We start from the raw sequence: 19,561 nt of genomic DNA, 5'->3' as shown, positions 1-19,561 counted from the left end.
CCCGCTGTTAAATTAGATATATCAAGCGCAAAAGGTAAGATCTGTCCCTCCATACTCTTCATTTCTTTTTACCATTCCTCATATTTGGCCATTAGAAGTACAAGCTGCAGTATTTGTATTTTTTTTGTCTCTGTTCATTTTACAAAAGTGTAACCAAAGACTAAAGAACAAAAAATCAGGACCAGTCCCACATTCAAACCATGTTTTTTTTCACACCTGTTTTTAATATCCTCCTATTCTTTCCTTATACTTTCATAACCCTTCCTCATTTGATCGTCTTGCTCTCCTCCTCTCTGCACCAGAAATACTATGGGCTGGACAGCAAATGGGGCCATATTGAACAGTGGATGGTATGACCTGTCATTATACCACACTGCCGCATGCAGTAGACTACTAAAGATAGAGTTCGCATTAGAAGATGCACACAGCACAGGTCCCGAAAGCAGTTAATCATACCCTAACTATTATAATGTCCTTCAGAGAATGAAATGTGATTGGTTGGTGTTGCATGTCTCTTAGGCAGTCTGTGTCTGATCCTCATTTCACAGGCTTTACTGGAGCAGTGGGGGGCAGGAGGCCCATCTGACATGTTAGAGCTTAGCAGAGGTGGTCATAACATAGAGCAGGATTACAGGGCGGTCGCGTGACCCACATCTTAAAGCACTCAACCCTCCCCTCCCACCCCTCCAGACACCCTGTCTGAGCCCTGTAATAAACCGTGATATGACAGACAGCATAATCTCTAAGTGCATGCTTTGTTCAGTTTTTGCAGTGTTTGATAATCATGTGACCTTTTGACCTAAAACTTCCTGTTTTCTGTCCTCTTTTCCTGCTCTGCTTTTCAGGAGGACAGTGAGCGGTATTCCCGCCACTCTCGGAGACATACCTCGGTCTGTATCTCTCTCTCTGCTTTTCATCCTTCTGTTTTATTCACTTTTTATTTAATATGCTATTGCTCTCCTGTGTGCTCTAAAATTAAATTTGCCCCAGTCATTACTTTTCTAACTCTTTCTTTAGTCTCTGTCCTTTCCATTTTTCCTCATTCTGTCCTCCTCTTCATCCCTTTCTTCATATATTTCAGTTTAGCTGCAGGTCTGTAGTGTGCTGTTTAGACATCAGATGTACATCCTTCAAAAATTAAAGCCAGCTAATTCACCTTCATGATGTTAAAAAAGACTGTAAATTTCATTCTAATTTCTATGCGGTTACAATGAACTAAGGCTGTTCGATTCAGATGTTTTTTTTTTTTGTTTGTTTTTAACTCAGCTCTGTAATCAGTTCCTCACTTTGTTTTCAGCCTCCACCCCCTCTTTTTTTTTTTTTTTTTTTTTTTTACTAATGGTGATGTAACTAGATGATATGAAGGCTCACTTCCTTTTAAACATCTCTAATATTTGATTATCAGCATTTATTATCCCAGCATTTAAACTCTCCATCGTGGACAACAGAATAAGCCAGTTATATGATTTAGCCATGCTTAAAGCTCCAATTATTTAGCCACCATTTAAGCTAAATCACTGGAGTTTATGCGGCTGGTTTATTCTTTTTATATACTTTAAGCACCGAACATGTCCGTGTTTGTGCATCAGTGTCTGTACTGTAACTGTACCAAAACTTGTTCAAGGCATACCCTAGTGAAAAATAAACTAAAATGTGTTTGAAATACATTTATTTCATGCTAAGTTTGATACAAATGCATTTACGTATTTATGTACTTAATAAAAATACCATGCAGTTGTACTTTTAGTATACTAAACTGGTATATTTAAAGTCTGCTAAATTGGAGCAACAAATTTTGTACTTAATGTACTTTAATTGTGTGGAAGTAGTGCTGAAGTCCAACTAAAGGTATACTTAAGTATATTTGATTGTGCTAAAGTGGAACTATTACAAGTATACTTTAGGTACACTTTAAATATCTTGCATTCAAAGATCAATATTATTCAAAGATCATACAACCCTCATCAATACTGACATTAAAACACATTTTAGACTTAATATTAAGAAATGTGCATTGTGCACAAGTAGTACTCCAAATAAAAGTTAATTATTTTTAAGTTAATTTATTTTTTATTAAGTCTCAAGTGATATGTCAGTAAATATGCTAATAGATATGAACTATACTTAGTATCTAATAAATATATTTATTATCAGTATTCGTCAATTGTATTGCTGTTTGGGATGCAGGATCACAAAATGAAATGACAACATAAAAGAACATTTGCAATCATTTTTTTAACAATTTTTTTAAACAAACCATTTGAAAGAACCAGTTCACAGAAATGCATCAGACCTCCCATCACGACAAGGCTACTGAACTGAAACAGGCTATTAAGAAGGAGTCAAAACCCTTTGATGGAATTATTTCCAATCGATTTTTCATTCCCAGTGCCTTCTTTTTGAAATCATTTCCCAGCCCTACAATGAACAAAGGCCAAGTATTTCAGGCACCATAAAAGTCATATAAAAAATACTGCCTAAGGCATTTATATAATAATATGTACTAACTTTTTGTGAAAAACAGACAATATAGGAAAACACTGAAACATGCACATTAACTTAAAGGAGGCCTATTATGCCACTTTTTAGAATATGTAATTCAAGTCTCAGGCGTCTTGAGAATGTGTCTGTGAAGCTTCAGCTCAAAATACCCCACAGATCATTTATCTCATTTTGAAAAAATATTTTGAGTGGAAGCAGAAGATGCTGTTTTCGTGCATGTCTCTTTAAATGCAAATGAGCTGCTGCTCCCCGCCCTCTTTGCCAGAACAGGGCTGTGCCTTTACAGTCTAGTATCTAGTAACTCAGATACTCAGCCAAAAAGACATCTCTTTGGTTTTGATTATTATGTCTATCACGCTGAAATCATGTTTTTTTTTTAAACCGTATTAGTTTAAACTTCTGATATAGGGTTTTCTGAGTGCACAAATTCAAAGCATGCACACAGAAAGTGGCTGTGACACAGCATGTGAGTACTAAACTCTTTCATGTCTTATTGCTCTTAAACTGTCAAAAACACAAAAAGTTTATGTTAAAAATACAGGAGTTACAAAAAAAATCTCTCTTGTCTCCTCTGGTGCTGGGATGCTGTGCAGCCAATGACAGAACAGTTAGCATGCTTTGCTCCAACTTTTGCCATGGCATTTGAAGTGGTACACTGCTGTCGCTTCCGAAAAAAAATTGTGGCACCGTGGGTGGAAACGTGCAGATTAAGGGGTGAAATATTATAATAAGATCCCCTTACTATGTCACAAGGGGAGCAAAATCTGAGTGGTTCATTTTTTTTTTACATGCTTGCAGAAGAAGGCTTAACAAAACAAAGTTACTGGGTTTTTCATGTTTCCTGGATTGGTAGATGCACTGGGTACCCGATTATAGCACTTAAACATGGAGAAAGGCTTAAAGATACGTCACTTTTAACTATCCAAATTGGAACATAGATTTCTACTATTTTTATACACAGCAATTTATAAATGCCATAACCTAAACCTAAGCATACCCTAACAGAAAACTTTCTGCATTCTTACAAAAAAAAAGTGAATTTACTTTAATTTATACCATTTTCGCAAATGAAGGAGGTTTTGTCTCACTAAATTTGTTTAAAAATTTGTCCACAAAATGTAATAGGCACATTTGCTTTTAGCATGCTAAAAAAGCATTTTTACTCAAATCATAAACTCAACTCCCTGTTTTCTTTGTCTTCCTGTCTCAGATATCAGATGATGAAGAGCGGATGTCTGTTGGCAGTCGGGGCAGTTTGAGGGTTAGTATACTTGTGATGCCATTTTAAACAAAAACAATAAAACATTGGATATTTTATGCCAATTTCTAGTATTTACCACTCAGAAAGAAGGGTGGTAGTTTAGTGGTTATTAATCTGAAGGTTCCAGGTTCAAATAACGTGAAGGAAAATGACTGATTTCGTAGGCTTACTTTTTATAACATCATTTTATTTTTAACTATGTAACATGTCAAATGTGATCGAAGTGTGTCTTTGCTCAAAACACTGAAGTTATGTACAATTTTTAAATTCCAATTTGATTTTTAAAAATAAATGTATTAAATCAATAACTATTAATGATGGAATTGAATACTGATTAATGAATCACGATTGCATTTTGCACAAAGAACACTGTCACTGCTTCCTCCCTCTTTCATTCATTCAAAATCTGTCTTGCTGAATCACACTTGTGCGACAATCTGTCACTTCAGCTCTTTTTTTTTTCCATTTCTCATTCTCACATTGTCCTTTTGTCCTCCTCTGCTTACCGTAGGGCAACCACACAGATCTCTGCAGCAGCACCAGCAGTCTGCCTTCAGCCAGACTACAAAATGGACGGGTCTGTCCCTCTCACAATCCCTAACAATCCTTCTTTATTCCTTTCTTTAGAATTAGTTCTCTTCTTCATTGTTTTATCCTATAACCTTTTCTTCATTTTGACTGCTCATCTTTCCTCAGTCATCTCACAGGAGCGTTTATTTTCAAACAACTGTCATTACCCTGTTATAAAAACCAGCATATGCTGGTTAGGTAGGTTTTGAAACATGGCTGCTGGTCCTAAGCTGGTCCTAAGCAACTAGCCTGGTAACTAACCTGCTCAGGACCAGCTTAGGACCAATTACATGACCAGTATAAACCAGCACATGAGCAGCTTAAACCAGCTCATGACCAGCTAAGAACCACCTTAAACCAGCTCAAACCAACAGCCATGGTTCAAAACATACCTAACTAGCATATGCTGTTTTAGCATAGCCAAATTGAAAATAGCACTGCATTTTAAGGTGCAGCCACATTAGCTAAATTTCTGTGCATTTTCGCAGACAAAAGACGCAAATTCTCAATTTCAGCGATGAAAATCTGCGTAACAATGGTAAATGTGACCTTATAAATAGAATTAATAAATAGAATTCATAATTAGAATTAGTGAAACTCAAATCATACCATGTTGAACATCGTCAAATGTGGTAAATGCTAATAGTTACATACAAATGCAAATATTACAGTAACAAATATTTTAATATGCAGAATGATTTGATTATAACATTCTCAGTGTTTTATTGGATGGTATGAGGAGTGATTAGTACACAGTTTAAAATTTTCAGTCAAAATATTGTATAAAAATTTTGATTCATGTGGGAGCTGATTTATTTGGTTTAAGGATTGAAATTCTGTAGTGTAGATTTTTTTTTATTATTATTATTTTTTTTAATGGCTATTGAAAATGTAAATGGAAAATTGAATGAATGGAAAAAATAATCCCATAACCAAGTCCGCAAAAGTGAGCTGTTATTCTTATGGTCAAACTTGTTTTAAAATGTTATGCTTTATCTGGTGGGATTCAGTGTTGTCATTTAAAAAACAAATCTGATATTTATTTATTTAGAAGAGAGATTATTTATTTAGCTTGAAGAACATGTAGTATTGAAATGCAGTTGTTATGAGCATATATATTTCTTCCTCCTTTCTCTGTTTGTTTTTAGCCCTCTGCGCTTTTTAGTGAAACCCCCCGTTCAAGAAGTCACAGGGTTTGTTTCCAGTTGTCATCTGCATGCAACCTTACATGCAGATTATTTGTTCACTCCGTTTCATTTTGGTGAATATGTGACAAATACAGTGGCATGCGAAAGTTTGGGAACCCCTTGCAGAATGTGTGAAAATGTGAATAATTTTAACAAAATAGAGATCATACAAATTGCATGTTATTTTTTTATTTAGTACTGTCCTGGGTAAGATATTTTACATAAAAGATGTTTACATGTAGTCCAAAAAATAGCTGTAAACCCTGTTCAAATGTTTGGGAACACTTGGTTCTTAATGCTGTGTGTGGTTACCTGGATGATCTACGACTGTTTTTTTGTTTTTGTTTTGTGATGGTTGTTGAGTCACTTGTTTGTTCTGAACAGTTAAATTGAGCACTGTTCTCAGAAAAATCCTCCAGGCCCTGCAGATTCTTTAGTTTTCCAGCATTTTTTGCATATTTAAACCCTTTCCAGCAGTGTCTGTATGGTTTTGGGACTCATCTTTTCACACTGAGGACAACTGAGGGATTTAACTATTATATGCTTTAGATGGAAACACAATGCATTAAGCGCTGGGGTGAAAACTTTTGAACAGGATAAAGATGTCCAAATTTTTTTTTATTTTGTTGAAATATAATATTTTCCCATTTAGTACTGCCCTTTGGAAACAACAGAAGATACTTGCATGTTTCCCGGAAGTAAATTAAGTAAAATTTACCTTGATCTTCAGTTTCAAAAAGTTTTCCTTCTGGAGCATCAGTGAATGTTTGAACCTTTTTTAATAGTTGTGTTTGAGTCCCTCTATTGTCCTCAGTATAAAAAGATAGATCTCAGAATTATACAGTCACTGCTGGAAAGGGTTCAAATATGCAAAAGATGCTGGAAAACTGAAGAATCTGAAGGATTTTTTTTCTGAAGAACAGCGCTCAGTTTAACTGTTCAGAACAAACAAGGGACTCATGAGCAACAATCACAAAACAAACAAACAAACAAACAAAAAAACAGTTGTAGATCATCCAGGTAACCACACACAGTAATAAGAACCAAGGGTTCCCAAACTTTTGAAAGGGGTTATTTTTAATAATTTCAGATATATTTTTTTTCTTGTGGACTATATGTAAACATCTTTTATGTAAAATCTTTTACTAAGGACAATACTAAATAAAAAAAAAATAACATGCATTTTGTATGATCTCTCTTATTTTGTTAAAACTATTCACATTTTTGTAGATTCTGCAAGGGGTTCCCAAACTTTCGCATGCCACTGTATATGAATGAACATAAAGATACAGTTTATCCAAAAAAAGAAATTCTGTTGTCATTGAAACTCAAATGGCCTTCTTTTTTGTATGGAACACAAATGGAAAGATCTAGCAAAATGTTCAAGCTGTTCTTTTCTGTACAGTGAAAGTAAATGAAGAAAAATAAGTGTATTTTAAGTGTAAAATATTTTTCAAAAATAAGTGTTAACTACTTAACTGTATTAGATGTGTTCTTTTAGTATACTTTAAATCTTAATAGTATAATAAAAAAAAAATGTAATTGCAGATAATATTAATGAAATAAAAGGCCACTTTCATGACAGTTTCTCAAGTACACTTTAAAAGGTGTACTTTGTAACATAAAAATTGACATTATTACAATTTTTACTTTACCTTAAAGTACAATCATCATGTTTTATTAACCTTTTTCCTGCTTTAACGTACACTTATTTAACTGTAGTATGATATTCAATGTTAAATTGAAAGTTAACATTTTTAACTAAAAAAAAAATACAGCTTATTTATTAAAATGCAGTTAACAAGAAAACGTTTTTCACTATGACTTCCATTGTAGAAAAGAACTGCTTGGACATTCTACTAGATATCTCTGTCCGGAAGACTTTTGGAGCAAAATAATAACAGAATTTTCATTTTTGGTTAAACCAATTTAGGGATATTTGTTGTCTGTGTTCAATCCCTCATGTGACCTGCATGCAGTTTAGTAGCCTGATACACAGACTACTTTGGTTACACATGTGTTGACAAGTCTTTGGCTTCCAAAGCCTCTTACTCAAACATCTAACGCAGCACTCAATTCTTTATTTAGTCATTCCATAAGTGCTCAGAGTACATCAGAGTGCATTAAGGCTGATGGCTAATGTGTTAATGTTCTGTAAACACGCAAAGAAGCTGTCTTTGTGCCTCTTCTGTATGTAATGAGCATTTCCTGTTCTTGATGTGTTTAAAGTACATCTCCCCTGATTGTTAGCAGCCCTGTTAGATCACATTTCATGGTGGTGAACCATCTTGGATACATAAAAGCAGTCATTTAAGGGTCTTTATTGTCCTGTTTGTTGTATTTTCCATGGTTATGTCTGAGAGATATCAAGTGTGTGAGGTGAATGTAGTATGGTGAGGTGCTCTGTTCTGTCTGCAGGGGTCATTGCATGAAGAGAGTTCGTACTCTGCCACTAGGCGTTTCAGTGGCTCCAGCGCTAGAGGCGTAAGGCCCAATCTTTACCTATTCTTCTGACCGCGGCATGACTTGATACCCAGTGCCAGTCTGGGCTTGTTGAGCGTCTTGCATGGTTCTGTTTTCAGACCACAGGCTTGACTAGGTGTTGTTTGTGTCTTTATGTCATGAGGTTTCTCTGAGGAAAGTTTGGGAGCCTCCACTCTACTGTTTTTCTCCTAGTAATGAGAGTGGGACTGGTGGTGTATGTACTGTATGTAAAGCATGGTTAATCATCTTGGATTGAATTTCTTTCTGTCTGTTGTGTGGTCAAGTATAGTTGTTTACCAGTCAGACCGACTGACTCTCCTTTGCACAGAAACCCACTAATGCTGTGCGTATGTCAGTGTGTTCTGACCTACAGAATGAGCATGGTTTTACACTACTGTTCAAAAGGTTTTTTCAAAGAAACTACTTTTTTTTTAAGCAAGGATCAATTAAAATGATCAAAATAGACAGTAAAGACATTAATAATGCTGGAGTTTTTTTTTTTTAAACCTGTGTATCATCAAAAATATTAAGCAGCACAACTGTTTACAATATATTTAATATGTGACCCTGGGCCATGAACCAGTCTTAAGTAGCACAGGTATACAGTATTTATAGCAATAGCAAAAAATTAATTGTGTGGGTCAAAATTATCAATTTTTTAAAGGCAAAATTCATTAGGATATTAAGTAAAGATCATGTTCAATGATGATATTTTGTAAATTTCCTACCGTAAATATATATAATCTAATTTTTGATTAGTAATATGCATTGCTAAGAACTTCATTTGAACAACTTTAAAGGCGATTTTCTCATATTTAGATTTTTTTGCACCCTCAGATAAAAGATTTTCAAATAGTTGTATCTCGGCCAAATTTTGTGCTATTCTAACAAACCATACATCAACGGAAAGCTTAATTATTAAAAAAAATGTCCCCCTATGACTGGTTTTGTTGTCTAGGCCTACATACATTTTGTAATAATATTTAACGATAATTCTGTGTTTACTATATTTTTTTGTTCAAGCCTTGGAGAGCATAAGAGACTTCATTCAAAAACATTAAAAAATCTTACTAACCCCCAACTTTTGAATGGTAGTGTATATGGCACTGTAATTTTTTTTTAAACGTCTTTATACTTTTCACTTCTAATATATTTCCTTTAATGAATTCCTGCTAACATCTACTCCTCATCCCATTTTTCTCTATACCTGTATTCTGGTCAGCCTTCAGACTACAATGGCTTTCTGGGCTCCAGTTCCAGGGCCTCCTCTAGGGCGAGTTCAGCCCGGGCCAGTCCAGTGGTGAGCTTCCCTTTTCTATCACTGACCAAGCAAGGTCACGTCTGCCATCTTTGTAGCATATAACATGGCAACAGCTGACCTGCACTCTTGCTCCTCTGCATATCCTGTCCTCAAACTATCTTCAGTATCACGGATTTAGCAAGAATCTGTTGTGCCTTGCTCCCTCTAGTGGATAAAGTATGAAACGTATCTCTAAATGGCACAGTATTGTTTTAGATCATACGCATTTCTCATTTAATTTAGATTTATATGAGAGTTTTTCAATGTAGCTTCTACTGAACACATTTAATTTTTCACACAGGTGGAGGAAAGGTCAGATTTCCTGGAAAAGGTCAGTAGGATCATTTTTAGGGTGTTAAATAGATTCACAAAAACATGCATCACAGTAGATAATACCAAAAGTGATCCACCAAACCAAGTAAATATTTAAACTACATCATCAGGGGTCCAGGACAGCCTCCACCCTCTCTGCTGCAACTCTGGCATCTCTGGGAGGAGGTTTATCACGAAGAGGAAGCTGTGATACCTCGATTTCAGCTGACACTGAAGCCTCCATACGGGAAATGAAGGTAATTTTGAAGGTGTATTCATAATACTGTATTATAATGACCGTGATCTGTATGAATTTCCTCATTCTTGTTTGTCTTCTCTCAGGACTCCCTAGTGGAGGTGGAGGAGAAGTACCGTAAGGCAATGGTGTCCAATGCTCAGCTGGACAATGAGAAGACAAACCTGATGTATCAGGTGGACACGCTGAGAGACACTCTGATGGAGCTGGAGGAACTTCTGTGTGAGACACGCAGAGAGTGTGAGGAGAAAACCAGAGTAAGGACTGTCAATTTGACCCCCTTTGTGCATCCTAGGGTTAAGACTAATCATAACTAAACTGTGTGTCAATGTTTTATGTTAAAATATAGTATTTTATGAAGAGTTAGGGAAGGGTTTAATACTAAATTGGTTATCAGAGCACAAATATACAACTGTTAAAATACAAGAAATAAACTGAACACACAGTCATAAAGTCATAAATACGATTATTGTGCAGTCAGAGTATGCAATGGCTCTTTAATGATAAGATATCATAGAACGACTACTGTTTTGTCAAATAACTATGAAAGTGACTACTAATGATAAGGAATTCAAGCTATTATACTTCATCAGTGATGGATGTTTTCTTTTTCTAATGTTTGTTAGGATTTCGAGCGTGAACGTCATGCCCACAGTGTCCTGAAGTTCCAGAGTGAGGAGATGAAGGAAACACTGAAGCAGAGCGAGGAGTTGTTGACGGTAAGCATCATCTGCAAATCACGGAGTACTCAAAGCTCTTCTGACTCTTTGTCTTCCCGACATAGATATGTTATTCTGTTGTCTTCTCTCACATTTTCCTTTTAATATTCTTTGACCTGTCCATCTGTTTTCCTCTGCTCGCCCTCATGGCCGGGGCTTAGGAAGCCCAACAGTCTCGAGGAAAGCAGGCGGACTATATTAGAGAGATTGCTGACCTGCAAGAGACATTGGAATGGAAAGATAAAAAGATCCGGGTACAATTACCTTCCACGGCCATTTTCCATTAATCACATCAAATTAAACAATTCTTTCTTTTATATTTTAACACTTAAAACTCTTTTGATTCCCTAAATGCTCCTTAGCTTGTAACTTATTAACCTATTAACTTGAATGCTTGATACTGTGTCATATGACCCTTGTAGTCTTTCCAAACCTTACTTGTTTCCTTTACTCCTTTGTTCTTCCCTTCCTTGATTGTTCACTTTTGTGGACGGCTGCATTAAGGCCTTAGAGAGGCAGAAGGAATATTCAGACATTGTCCATGATGAACGGGAGGCACTCAGGGATGAGGTTTGCCGGCTTAGGGATGCTCTAAAGGTAGAGTTAGAAGGAATACTGGTAATCACTGCAAAGATATAGAAGTCATTATATTAGCATCATTATTTTGACTTCATGATAAAGTAATGGAATAAATGGGAGATCTGACATCAGATTGTATTCTTTCATAGAAACATGGCATTGTGCTGGGATCTGAGGTGACGCCCAATGGGGAAGTAGTAGACGGGGTGATCGATGGGCATGCTAATGCAGAAACAGCCTCCCGACTGAATCAAGACTCTCATACACCCACCATGATTGGAGACAGCATGTTAGGTAAGATAAAGGGTTGCCAGATTTTTTTTTTTAACTCACAGTCTAAACAAATAGGCTTTTTACAATTTTGCTTTTATGGCATTTTGTTGTTGCATATTTGTTTGCAATTGTAGAAAACATTAAAAATATGCTGCCATAAAAGTAAAATTAAAACATTTGAAATCTAAAACGCAGTAAAACAAATAAAACAAAACTAAGCAAAAATAAAAACATTTGTGTAAAATGAAATAAAGATTAAAAAAGGATAATAAACAAAAAAATAACTGTAAAATACTGAAACTAAATTATAATACATTTTCTTCTAAACTAACGAAAATAAAAATTTCCACAAATTAATTTTAGATTCACAGTATTTTATACATGGTAAACTACAAAATTTGAACCCAGCTGCATTAAACATGAAAATATCACTAGATAGCAATAACACTACACTTAATCTTTAATGCTATTAAACATTTTAATTACACTAGTTAACATCAACTTTGTCTGCATAAAAGTTACAGTAAACGTAATAAAAAAACTAGAAAACAAAACTAACATTGATGGAGTAAAAATGAATCCAAATAAAAAATGCAAAACTAATAACTCTGATTACAAGTTCTAACATCACAGTTTTTCTCAGTCGCTTTGTACATTTCTTAAATGAGAATTGAAATTATCAATACTGCTTGTTCAACCTCCACATCATCTAGTTGTATATAATAAAAGCAATTTCACATTTTTTTGAACAAACTGCATTTTACATCCTAAAGTAAAAATACTTTATACAGACAGACACGCACATAAATGTATACATACAGTATATACATTGTCAGTGTATAAATTGTATTAGTATACACTGATACATCCATATATATGGAGTTTTTTCAGCACAATCACTGCCATATTTGAACAAACATCACAAACAACAGCAGCTAGAGTAGTGCTATATAAATAAATTTATATTTGTACAGTACATTTATCTGTAGAAATGTGTTACATGTAAACTGAAAATTGAAAAAGTGCTGCTTGTGGAAGAGCAATAGAAAGATTTGTAAGAATGTGTGGTGGTTGTGGTGTTCGGGGAAAGTAATAGTGTGTAAAAATGAATAAGCAATGGTGAATTTTCATTTGACGTAACAAAAAAAAAAAAAAAAATCTTTTTGTGAACAGTGTTGATTTTTCCCCAATACATCAATACATTTTTCATCTAAAGGGCTCAGTGTGATACACAGACAAAAATGACATTCTTGTATACTATAGAAAGAGGTCTGACAACAAAAAAGTGGAAAAAATATTTATATGTAACAAATATGAAATGAAATTGCATATAACAAAATTTAATTTGCATATAACACAAAATTAATTTATATGAAATGCATATAGAAATATTTCCATGGTGATAAAAAAACAAAAACAAAAACAAAACAATTTTTGACCAGTTTGTTACATGATGACAAAAACATTTTTTTATTTTGGTGCCACTGGCTAATTCACTGACACAATAACTAGGCTCTGAAGCATAAATTAAAGGCAGCGGCTATTTGTAATAGATGCTATTTACACTAACTGCAAGTAAGGATGGATACTATTTACACTGAGTGCAAATAGCGGTGACCAATAGATGCTATTTACACTGCGTGCAAATAACAATGGATTCTAGGAATGGAACCCAAGTCGAAGACTACAGCACGCACTTTACCATCTACTCCACTGGAGCTGGTGATTCATGGCCGTCATTTGTTATGTTGACTAGCCCTATCACACATTGGTGGGTGGAGTTAGTGTAAATAGCCTCTGCCAACAAGGTGGGCTGTTTGCACTTAGAGTAAATAGACACTCCTTAAATGGCAATGTTTTGAGTGAGTTACTACATTTTGCAGACATGCAATAGAGTTCAGCAAGTAGTTGTGACAATTGCACTTACAGTTTAAAGAAGGTTAAGACTGATTCAAAAAAAGTGATTGAAAAAAAAAATGAAATCATCTCTGTTTCAACTACCTATTGAACAACAGAATCAATCTCTTTGTTTTTCCACATCTAAGGGTATCTCTGTTGGAATTCTCTCTCCACTGATCAGCCTTTAATTCAATCAAGATTTGAAGAACTCTGCCAGTTGCTTAACACACACACACACACACACACACACACACACAAATCTAATTAATCTTAGTGTCTTTCTGTTTTAATGGATTCGCTCTTTGAGTTCAGTCAAGAGGTGTTTTCCATCCAGCATCTCATCTCAATCATCAACATCTCATCTTAAGGTCACTGTTCTTGGAGGAGGATTCCAAGTCTCAAAATTAAAAAAATCACAAGCCCAAGTATGCTAATTGCTGATTTAACACATAACAGTGGCAGTTAATGTGAAGAACATATAACTGCTGTTAAAACCAAACAAAACAGGTCAGAGGATGAAAGATGCATTGATTCAAGTGCAGAAACTTTACCAGATGTGCCACTATAATTATTTAAACCTTAGAGTCAGATAATATCTGAAATTACAGTATATGAACCACAAGCCAGCCAAGCAGAGAAAAATAACTGCATAAAAATCAATGCTGGCATTAAAACCTCTAAAGATCTATGTTTGAACCCACAGAGTCTAATGAAGTGGATATTTTAAATACCACAGGAGACAATGATGCACAATCCAGGAACCAGCACGAGACAGAGACTGAGCCAGAGTTACAGTTGGAGGACACATATAGCATGCCAGTAGAGCACAAGGGCACAGCATTCCTTCTCGATAGTTGTGAGGAAGCTGCTGCGTTGGATGCTGATCTTTTAGTGCTGGATGTTGTAAATATGCATAGCAGTGAACCACTAAAAGAATTAATAGTCACTGTGAGTGGATCGAGTATAGAAAATGAAACACATACATTCTTAAAAACCGAGCTTAAGATGAAGAAGATGTTTAGCTGCTTTGTATCATAATTCTCCACAGACTCATTTTGATTTGCTGACTTTTATGACAATGTTAGTTTGATTTTTTTTTTCTTAAGAAATTGATCTTATGTTGTAATGTTGGATATGTTCTTTAAATCTTCAGTGCAAATGGGACTGATCAAGACATGCAATGATGATAATGTTGATGATAATAATAACAACAGCAACATCCCCATATACACATTTTATACAAAATTATATATTAATAATAAATAAAATATTGCTAATGCTTAAACATTTTTCACTAATAACATGATATGCTGATAATTAAATTAATAAATAATAAACCTTTAAAAAGACATTATAAAAATGGCTTTAGAAATCAATACACTGTTTATTTCCTTATTGTTACTTATTACCACAGGAATCTACTTTGTAATCTAGTCATGCATTAGACAGATATTTATGGTCATGTTAATTGCATGTTAACTGCATTTTTTTTTTTAAATTCATTGTAATAAATTAAAATGTTAAATCAACTGCTTCAATTTGTATACTTTGTGCTGCAAAATAAATTGTTTTTTAGCACCTACAATGTCTCACTGTATATTATATTGCCTGATTTTTTTGAGGTTCATGTCCTGTACAATTTTTTATTTGCAATTTTTTAGAGATCAGACTGAAGAAACTGGTGGAAGAGAGAGAGAGTTTGCTCGACCAAGTGAGTTAGCATTTAATTCTTTTCAAGTGATTCATTGTTCTGCGTATGATTGATGTTGTGGGAGAACATCTGATGAAAAACCTGTAATGCTTGTCATAAGGACTTTGTTAGAATGACAAAACTGCATGTAAATGTGCAGGTGCGCAAGTATAAATCCATTGCAGAGCAGAAACAAAAGAATGGGACAGAAGAAACAGGAAGCACAGATGATGATGACCTACAGAATGGCCTAGACCCTCATATTCTAGACCTGCAGAGTAAGATACACCATTCACCATTTATTCACTATCAGTTATGATTTAGGTTGGTTTGTAATTTAGAGTTTTCGTGTAAACCCTAAGTATCTCTCTAAGTAAACATTTTTTTTTCTACAGGAGATGCTAACAGGCAGATCAGTGACCTGAAATTCAAGTTGGTCAAGTCTGAGCAAGAAGTCACAGCACTTGAACAAAGTGTAAGTCATGGATAAAATTAACACAAGACTTTATATCCAAAGGCATAAATTGTGCTCTTGCATGCAATTTCATCTTCAGTGGTTAAAGGGATAGTTCACTCAAAAATTAAAATTCTGTCAGTAATTAATCACCCTTGTGTCGTTCCAAACCTGTAAGACCTTCGTTCATCTTCTGAACACAAATTGAAATATGTTGGATGAAATCCATGAGCTTTCTGACCCTGCATAGACAGCAATGTAACTACCACATTCATGACCCAGAGAGGTAGTATAGACATTGTTCAAATAGTCCATGTGACATCAGTGATTCAACCTTTTAATGTTTTGAAGATACGAGAATACTTTTTGTGTGCAAAGAAAACAAAAATAATGACTTTATTCAACAATTTCTTCTCTTCTGTATCAGTCTTCAATGCGTGTTCACAAGAGTACCACAATGCATGTGTGAATAATTTTAACAAAATAAGAGAGATCATGCAAAATGCATGTTATTCTTTATTTAGTACTGTCCTAAGTAGGATATTTTACATAAAAGATGTTTGCATATAGTCCACAAGACTAAAAAATATATATAGCTGAAATTATTAAAATAACCCCCTTAAAAAGTTTGGGAAACCTTGGATCCTAATACTGTGTGTGGTTACCTGGATGATCTACGACTGTTTTTTTTTTTTTTTTTTTTTTTTTTTTGTCCCTTGTTTTGTCTGAACAGTTAAACTGAGCGCTGTTCTTCAGAAAAATTCTAGATTCTTCAGTTTTCCAGCATCTTTTGCATATTTGAACCCCTTCTAGCAGTGACTGTATGATTTTGAGATCCATCTTTTCACACTGAGGACAATTGAGAGACTCAAACACAACTGTTAAAAAAGGTTCAAACATTTACTGATGCTCCAGAACAGGGGTGAAAACGTTTTGAATTTGAAAATCAAGGTAAATTTAACTTTATTTGTCTTCCGGGAAACATGCATATATCTTTTGTTGCTTCTGATGGACAGTACTAAATGGAAAAAAAAAAAAAAAAAAAAAAAAAAAAGATATTTCAACAAAATGAGAAAAATTTGGACATCTTTATCCTGTTCAAAAGTTTTCACCCCCCAGCTGTTAATGCATCATGTTTCCTTCTGGAGCATCAGTGAATGTTTGAACCTTTTTTAATAGTTGTGTTTGAGTCCCTCAGTTGTCCTCAGTGTAAAAAGATGGATCTCAAAATTATACAGTCACTGCTGGAAAGGGTTCAAATGTGCAAAAGATGCTGGAAAATGTATGGTCTCGGTTATGTATGGTAACAATCGTTCCCTGATTATTAATATTTTTATAGATTCTGAAAGGGGTTCCCAAACGTTCGTATGCCACTGTATTTGAATGATGTCCTTACTACCTTTCTGGGCCTTGAACGTAGTAATTGCATTGCAGTCTATGCAGGACAGGAGTTGATCCTCAGGGGCCAGTGTCCCTGCAGAGTTTAGCTCCAACCCTAATCAAACACACCTGAACAAGCTAATCAAGGTCTTCAGGATACAGGTTGGTATTTTTTTTCAGTGTTGGTGCTAAGTGTTGGACACCGGCCCTCCAGGATCAAAGTTCCCCACCACAGCTCTAGGATTTCATCAAAAATATCTTAATTTGTGTTCTGAAGATGAACAAAGGTATTCCAGGTTTGGAACGACACGAGGGTGAGTTATTAATGACTGAGTTTTTAGTTGTAAGTAAATTTTCCCTTTAATAATGTCCTCCATTTAAGGTTAATCTCCTGTTATGCACTGTTAATTCCTATTGTGGTACAACCAGTTAAACAGGAAATAATCTAACATTTCATGCGTAATCTGTAATCTTTCTCATGTGACAGATAATGAGGCTGGAGGGTCAGGTGAGCCGCTATAAGATGTCTGCTGAGGCTGCAGAGAAGGTGGAAGATGAACTAAAAGTGGAGAAACGCAAGTTGCAGAGAGAGGTACATTATTTAAAAAACCCACTAAACAACTAAACAAAAACCCCAAACATCTTAGCAGTAATTGCACTCTAATTTTATTGGTGAAACATTCTCACACTTAAAAATACTGAGTACATTTCATATCTGTGGAATTAATGAAATATACCTTATGAATTAAGTAAATGTAAGTAAAAAAAATTATCTGAACAACAACATTTGGCGCCATGACATATAAAACCGAGTAGACCCAAAAAGTTATGTTGAATATTTGCTGAAAATGTACTCACCCTCAGGTTATCCAAGATGTAGTTTTGCTTTTTTTAATTGAAACATATTTTAGGATTACGGTACTTGATCACAAATGGATCCTCTGCAGTGAATGGGTGCCATCAGAATGAGAGTCCAAACATCTGACAAAAGCATCACAATAATCCACAAGTAATATAAATGGTTTCAGTCAATTAAGTCAGTGGGTTTTTTTCTTATAGAAATCCATCGCTTTGTTTATGATGGATGAATGTGCTTTTTAGAGCTTCAAAAACTCAGGCACAATTCACTGCCATTACAAAGCTGGAAAAAGTCCAGATAGTAATTAATAAATCTATAACTGTGTTTATCTAAAATAAGACAGGCATATACACCCAGGCTGGCTTGAGGGCAAGAAAATGATAAGAAAATTGTCACTTTTGAGTGAACTACTCTATGAGCTCTCATTCTAACGACACCCATTCACAGTTTAGGAGTGTGATGTAACAAGTTCTGTGTTTATTTTTTAGCTGAGGTCTGCACTTGACCGTATCGATGAGCTGGAAGCAAGCAACAGCCACCTTACGAAGAGACTAGAGAAGATGAAGGCCAATCGGAGCGCCCTTTTGGCACAGCAGTGACGCCCACCCTGTGCTTACTCTGTAGTCAGGGCATGATTCCCATCACCCACTGGCACCAATGATCTGCCACCCATATTAAACTAAAACTTCTGTCAAAATCATATCAAATTAGCCCAATCATAATCATGCTAATTCAGACTTAAAAAGTAAATATGGCTTACAGGCATGAACGTCAACCTTTGTTTTGCTAGTGGGATTCCAAGCGGAGGACATATCAAAACTTTCTTAATGAGGCTCATTAAAGTGACCTTTGGTTTGGATTAGCAGAATTCAGGCCCTAAATGAGCTCTCAAAACTTTTTGACTGGTTACGGATCTCTGTGTCAGCCAACAAGCTCAGCACAGGCAGAGCAGCAGGTTAATTTAGTAATCCAGTAGTGAGGGACAATGACTTATCTTTGCAGACCATGCACTTTATCCCTGCGTCAGTATTCAAATTTTGTGTTACATGGAAACTGTAACATATGTACATGGAACTGTTTTGCTAAGTGACATAATGGAATTTGTGTAGTGCAGAGATGATATGATTGAATGTATGCTCTTATACAGAGACAGATTTTTCTTGCAATTTTTGTGCAGACGGGGAGTGTTGTTTAAACTTTCAACAAGTTATGGGGGAATTGCTATAATGTCCATTTTGTTTCACGCCAAATCTGTGTGTGAGCGCGCGTGTTTGCGTATTGGTCCAGGCTAAAGGTGGACTAGTACTTTGTAATGTTAATAATTTTTGTTTTTATGCTAATGTTGTGTCAACATCCTGAGGAACCTAGTTAAGACTACAAAAAAAAAAAAAAAATAATGCAATAACAATGTTAATATAACTTTATGGAGTATCGCTGGTGTAAGCCAGGCTTTGAAGGATTTGAATCAATGTCCTGTTGCAATGTTCTCAGTGGCTGCACATAGTTTTCTTTGTTGCTCTATAAAAGCACTCAATATTTTTTTCCTGTCATATACATTCAGCTAAAGTGGGCCAAACAATGATATTTTTAAATATTTTTGTTTTGTTTATTATTCAAGTTTTAGACCACCTACTTTGTGTGTAAAAAAAAAAACAAAAAACTGCAGAATTCTGGTCACTGTAATATGGTTAGTAGAATTAGACAGACAGTAAGCACAGCCGTTCATCAATACTACTTCATGTCCAGTTTAATCTCAGATCATGGTGCAACTATATCATCTGAGGGCTAAATGGACATATGAGATGTCACCAGCCTTTAAAGATACTGTAATCTGAG

The 19,561-nt window shown here is 35.1% G+C and overlaps 1 protein-coding gene across 16 annotated transcripts in view; it reads left to right on the top strand.

The window, feature by feature from the left end:
- Positions 1-19,122, top strand: part of lrrfip1b (leucine rich repeat (in FLII) interacting protein 1b) — a 39,361-nt gene extending 20,239 nt beyond the window's left edge. Inside the window, exons 3-22 of one of the 16 annotated variants that reach the window (XM_051112784.1) lie at positions 17-34; positions 303-350; positions 846-890; positions 3,713-3,763; positions 4,275-4,340; positions 5,482-5,526; positions 7,939-8,004; positions 9,227-9,304; positions 9,606-9,635; positions 9,748-9,873; positions 9,959-10,129; positions 10,499-10,591; positions 10,753-10,845; positions 11,096-11,188; positions 11,320-11,464; positions 15,004-15,053; positions 15,193-15,310; positions 15,428-15,507; positions 17,354-17,458; positions 18,214-19,122. In XM_051112784.1, the coding sequence (XP_050968741.1) occupies positions 17-34; positions 303-350; positions 846-890; positions 3,713-3,763; positions 4,275-4,340; positions 5,482-5,526; positions 7,939-8,004; positions 9,227-9,304; positions 9,606-9,635; positions 9,748-9,873; positions 9,959-10,129; positions 10,499-10,591; positions 10,753-10,845; positions 11,096-11,188; positions 11,320-11,464; positions 15,004-15,053; positions 15,193-15,310; positions 15,428-15,507; positions 17,354-17,458; positions 18,214-18,324 (1,632 nt within the window). In that variant the 3' untranslated portion in view covers positions 18,325-19,122. Of the gene's footprint in view, positions 1-16; positions 35-302; positions 351-845; positions 891-3,712; positions 3,764-4,274; positions 4,341-5,481; positions 5,527-7,938; positions 8,005-9,226; positions 9,305-9,605; positions 9,636-9,747; positions 9,874-9,958; positions 10,130-10,498; positions 10,592-10,752; positions 10,846-11,095; positions 11,189-11,319; positions 11,465-14,045; positions 14,981-15,003; positions 15,054-15,192; positions 15,311-15,427; positions 15,508-17,353; positions 17,459-18,213 lie in introns of those variants that run through there. The other 15 variants (XM_051112786.1, XM_051112787.1, XM_051112785.1 and 12 more) reach the window with 15 other exon arrangements.
- Positions 19,123-19,561: the final 439 nt, after the last annotated feature.

The sequence above is a fragment of the Labeo rohita genome, chromosome 6, assembly GCF_022985175.1.
Source record: "Labeo rohita strain BAU-BD-2019 chromosome 6, IGBB_LRoh.1.0, whole genome shotgun sequence".
NCBI classification, from domain to species: domain Eukaryota; kingdom Metazoa; phylum Chordata; class Actinopteri; order Cypriniformes; family Cyprinidae; genus Labeo; species Labeo rohita.
The sequence above is the reverse complement of the archived record's forward strand: the minus strand, read 5'-3'. Positions and strand labels throughout refer to the sequence as shown.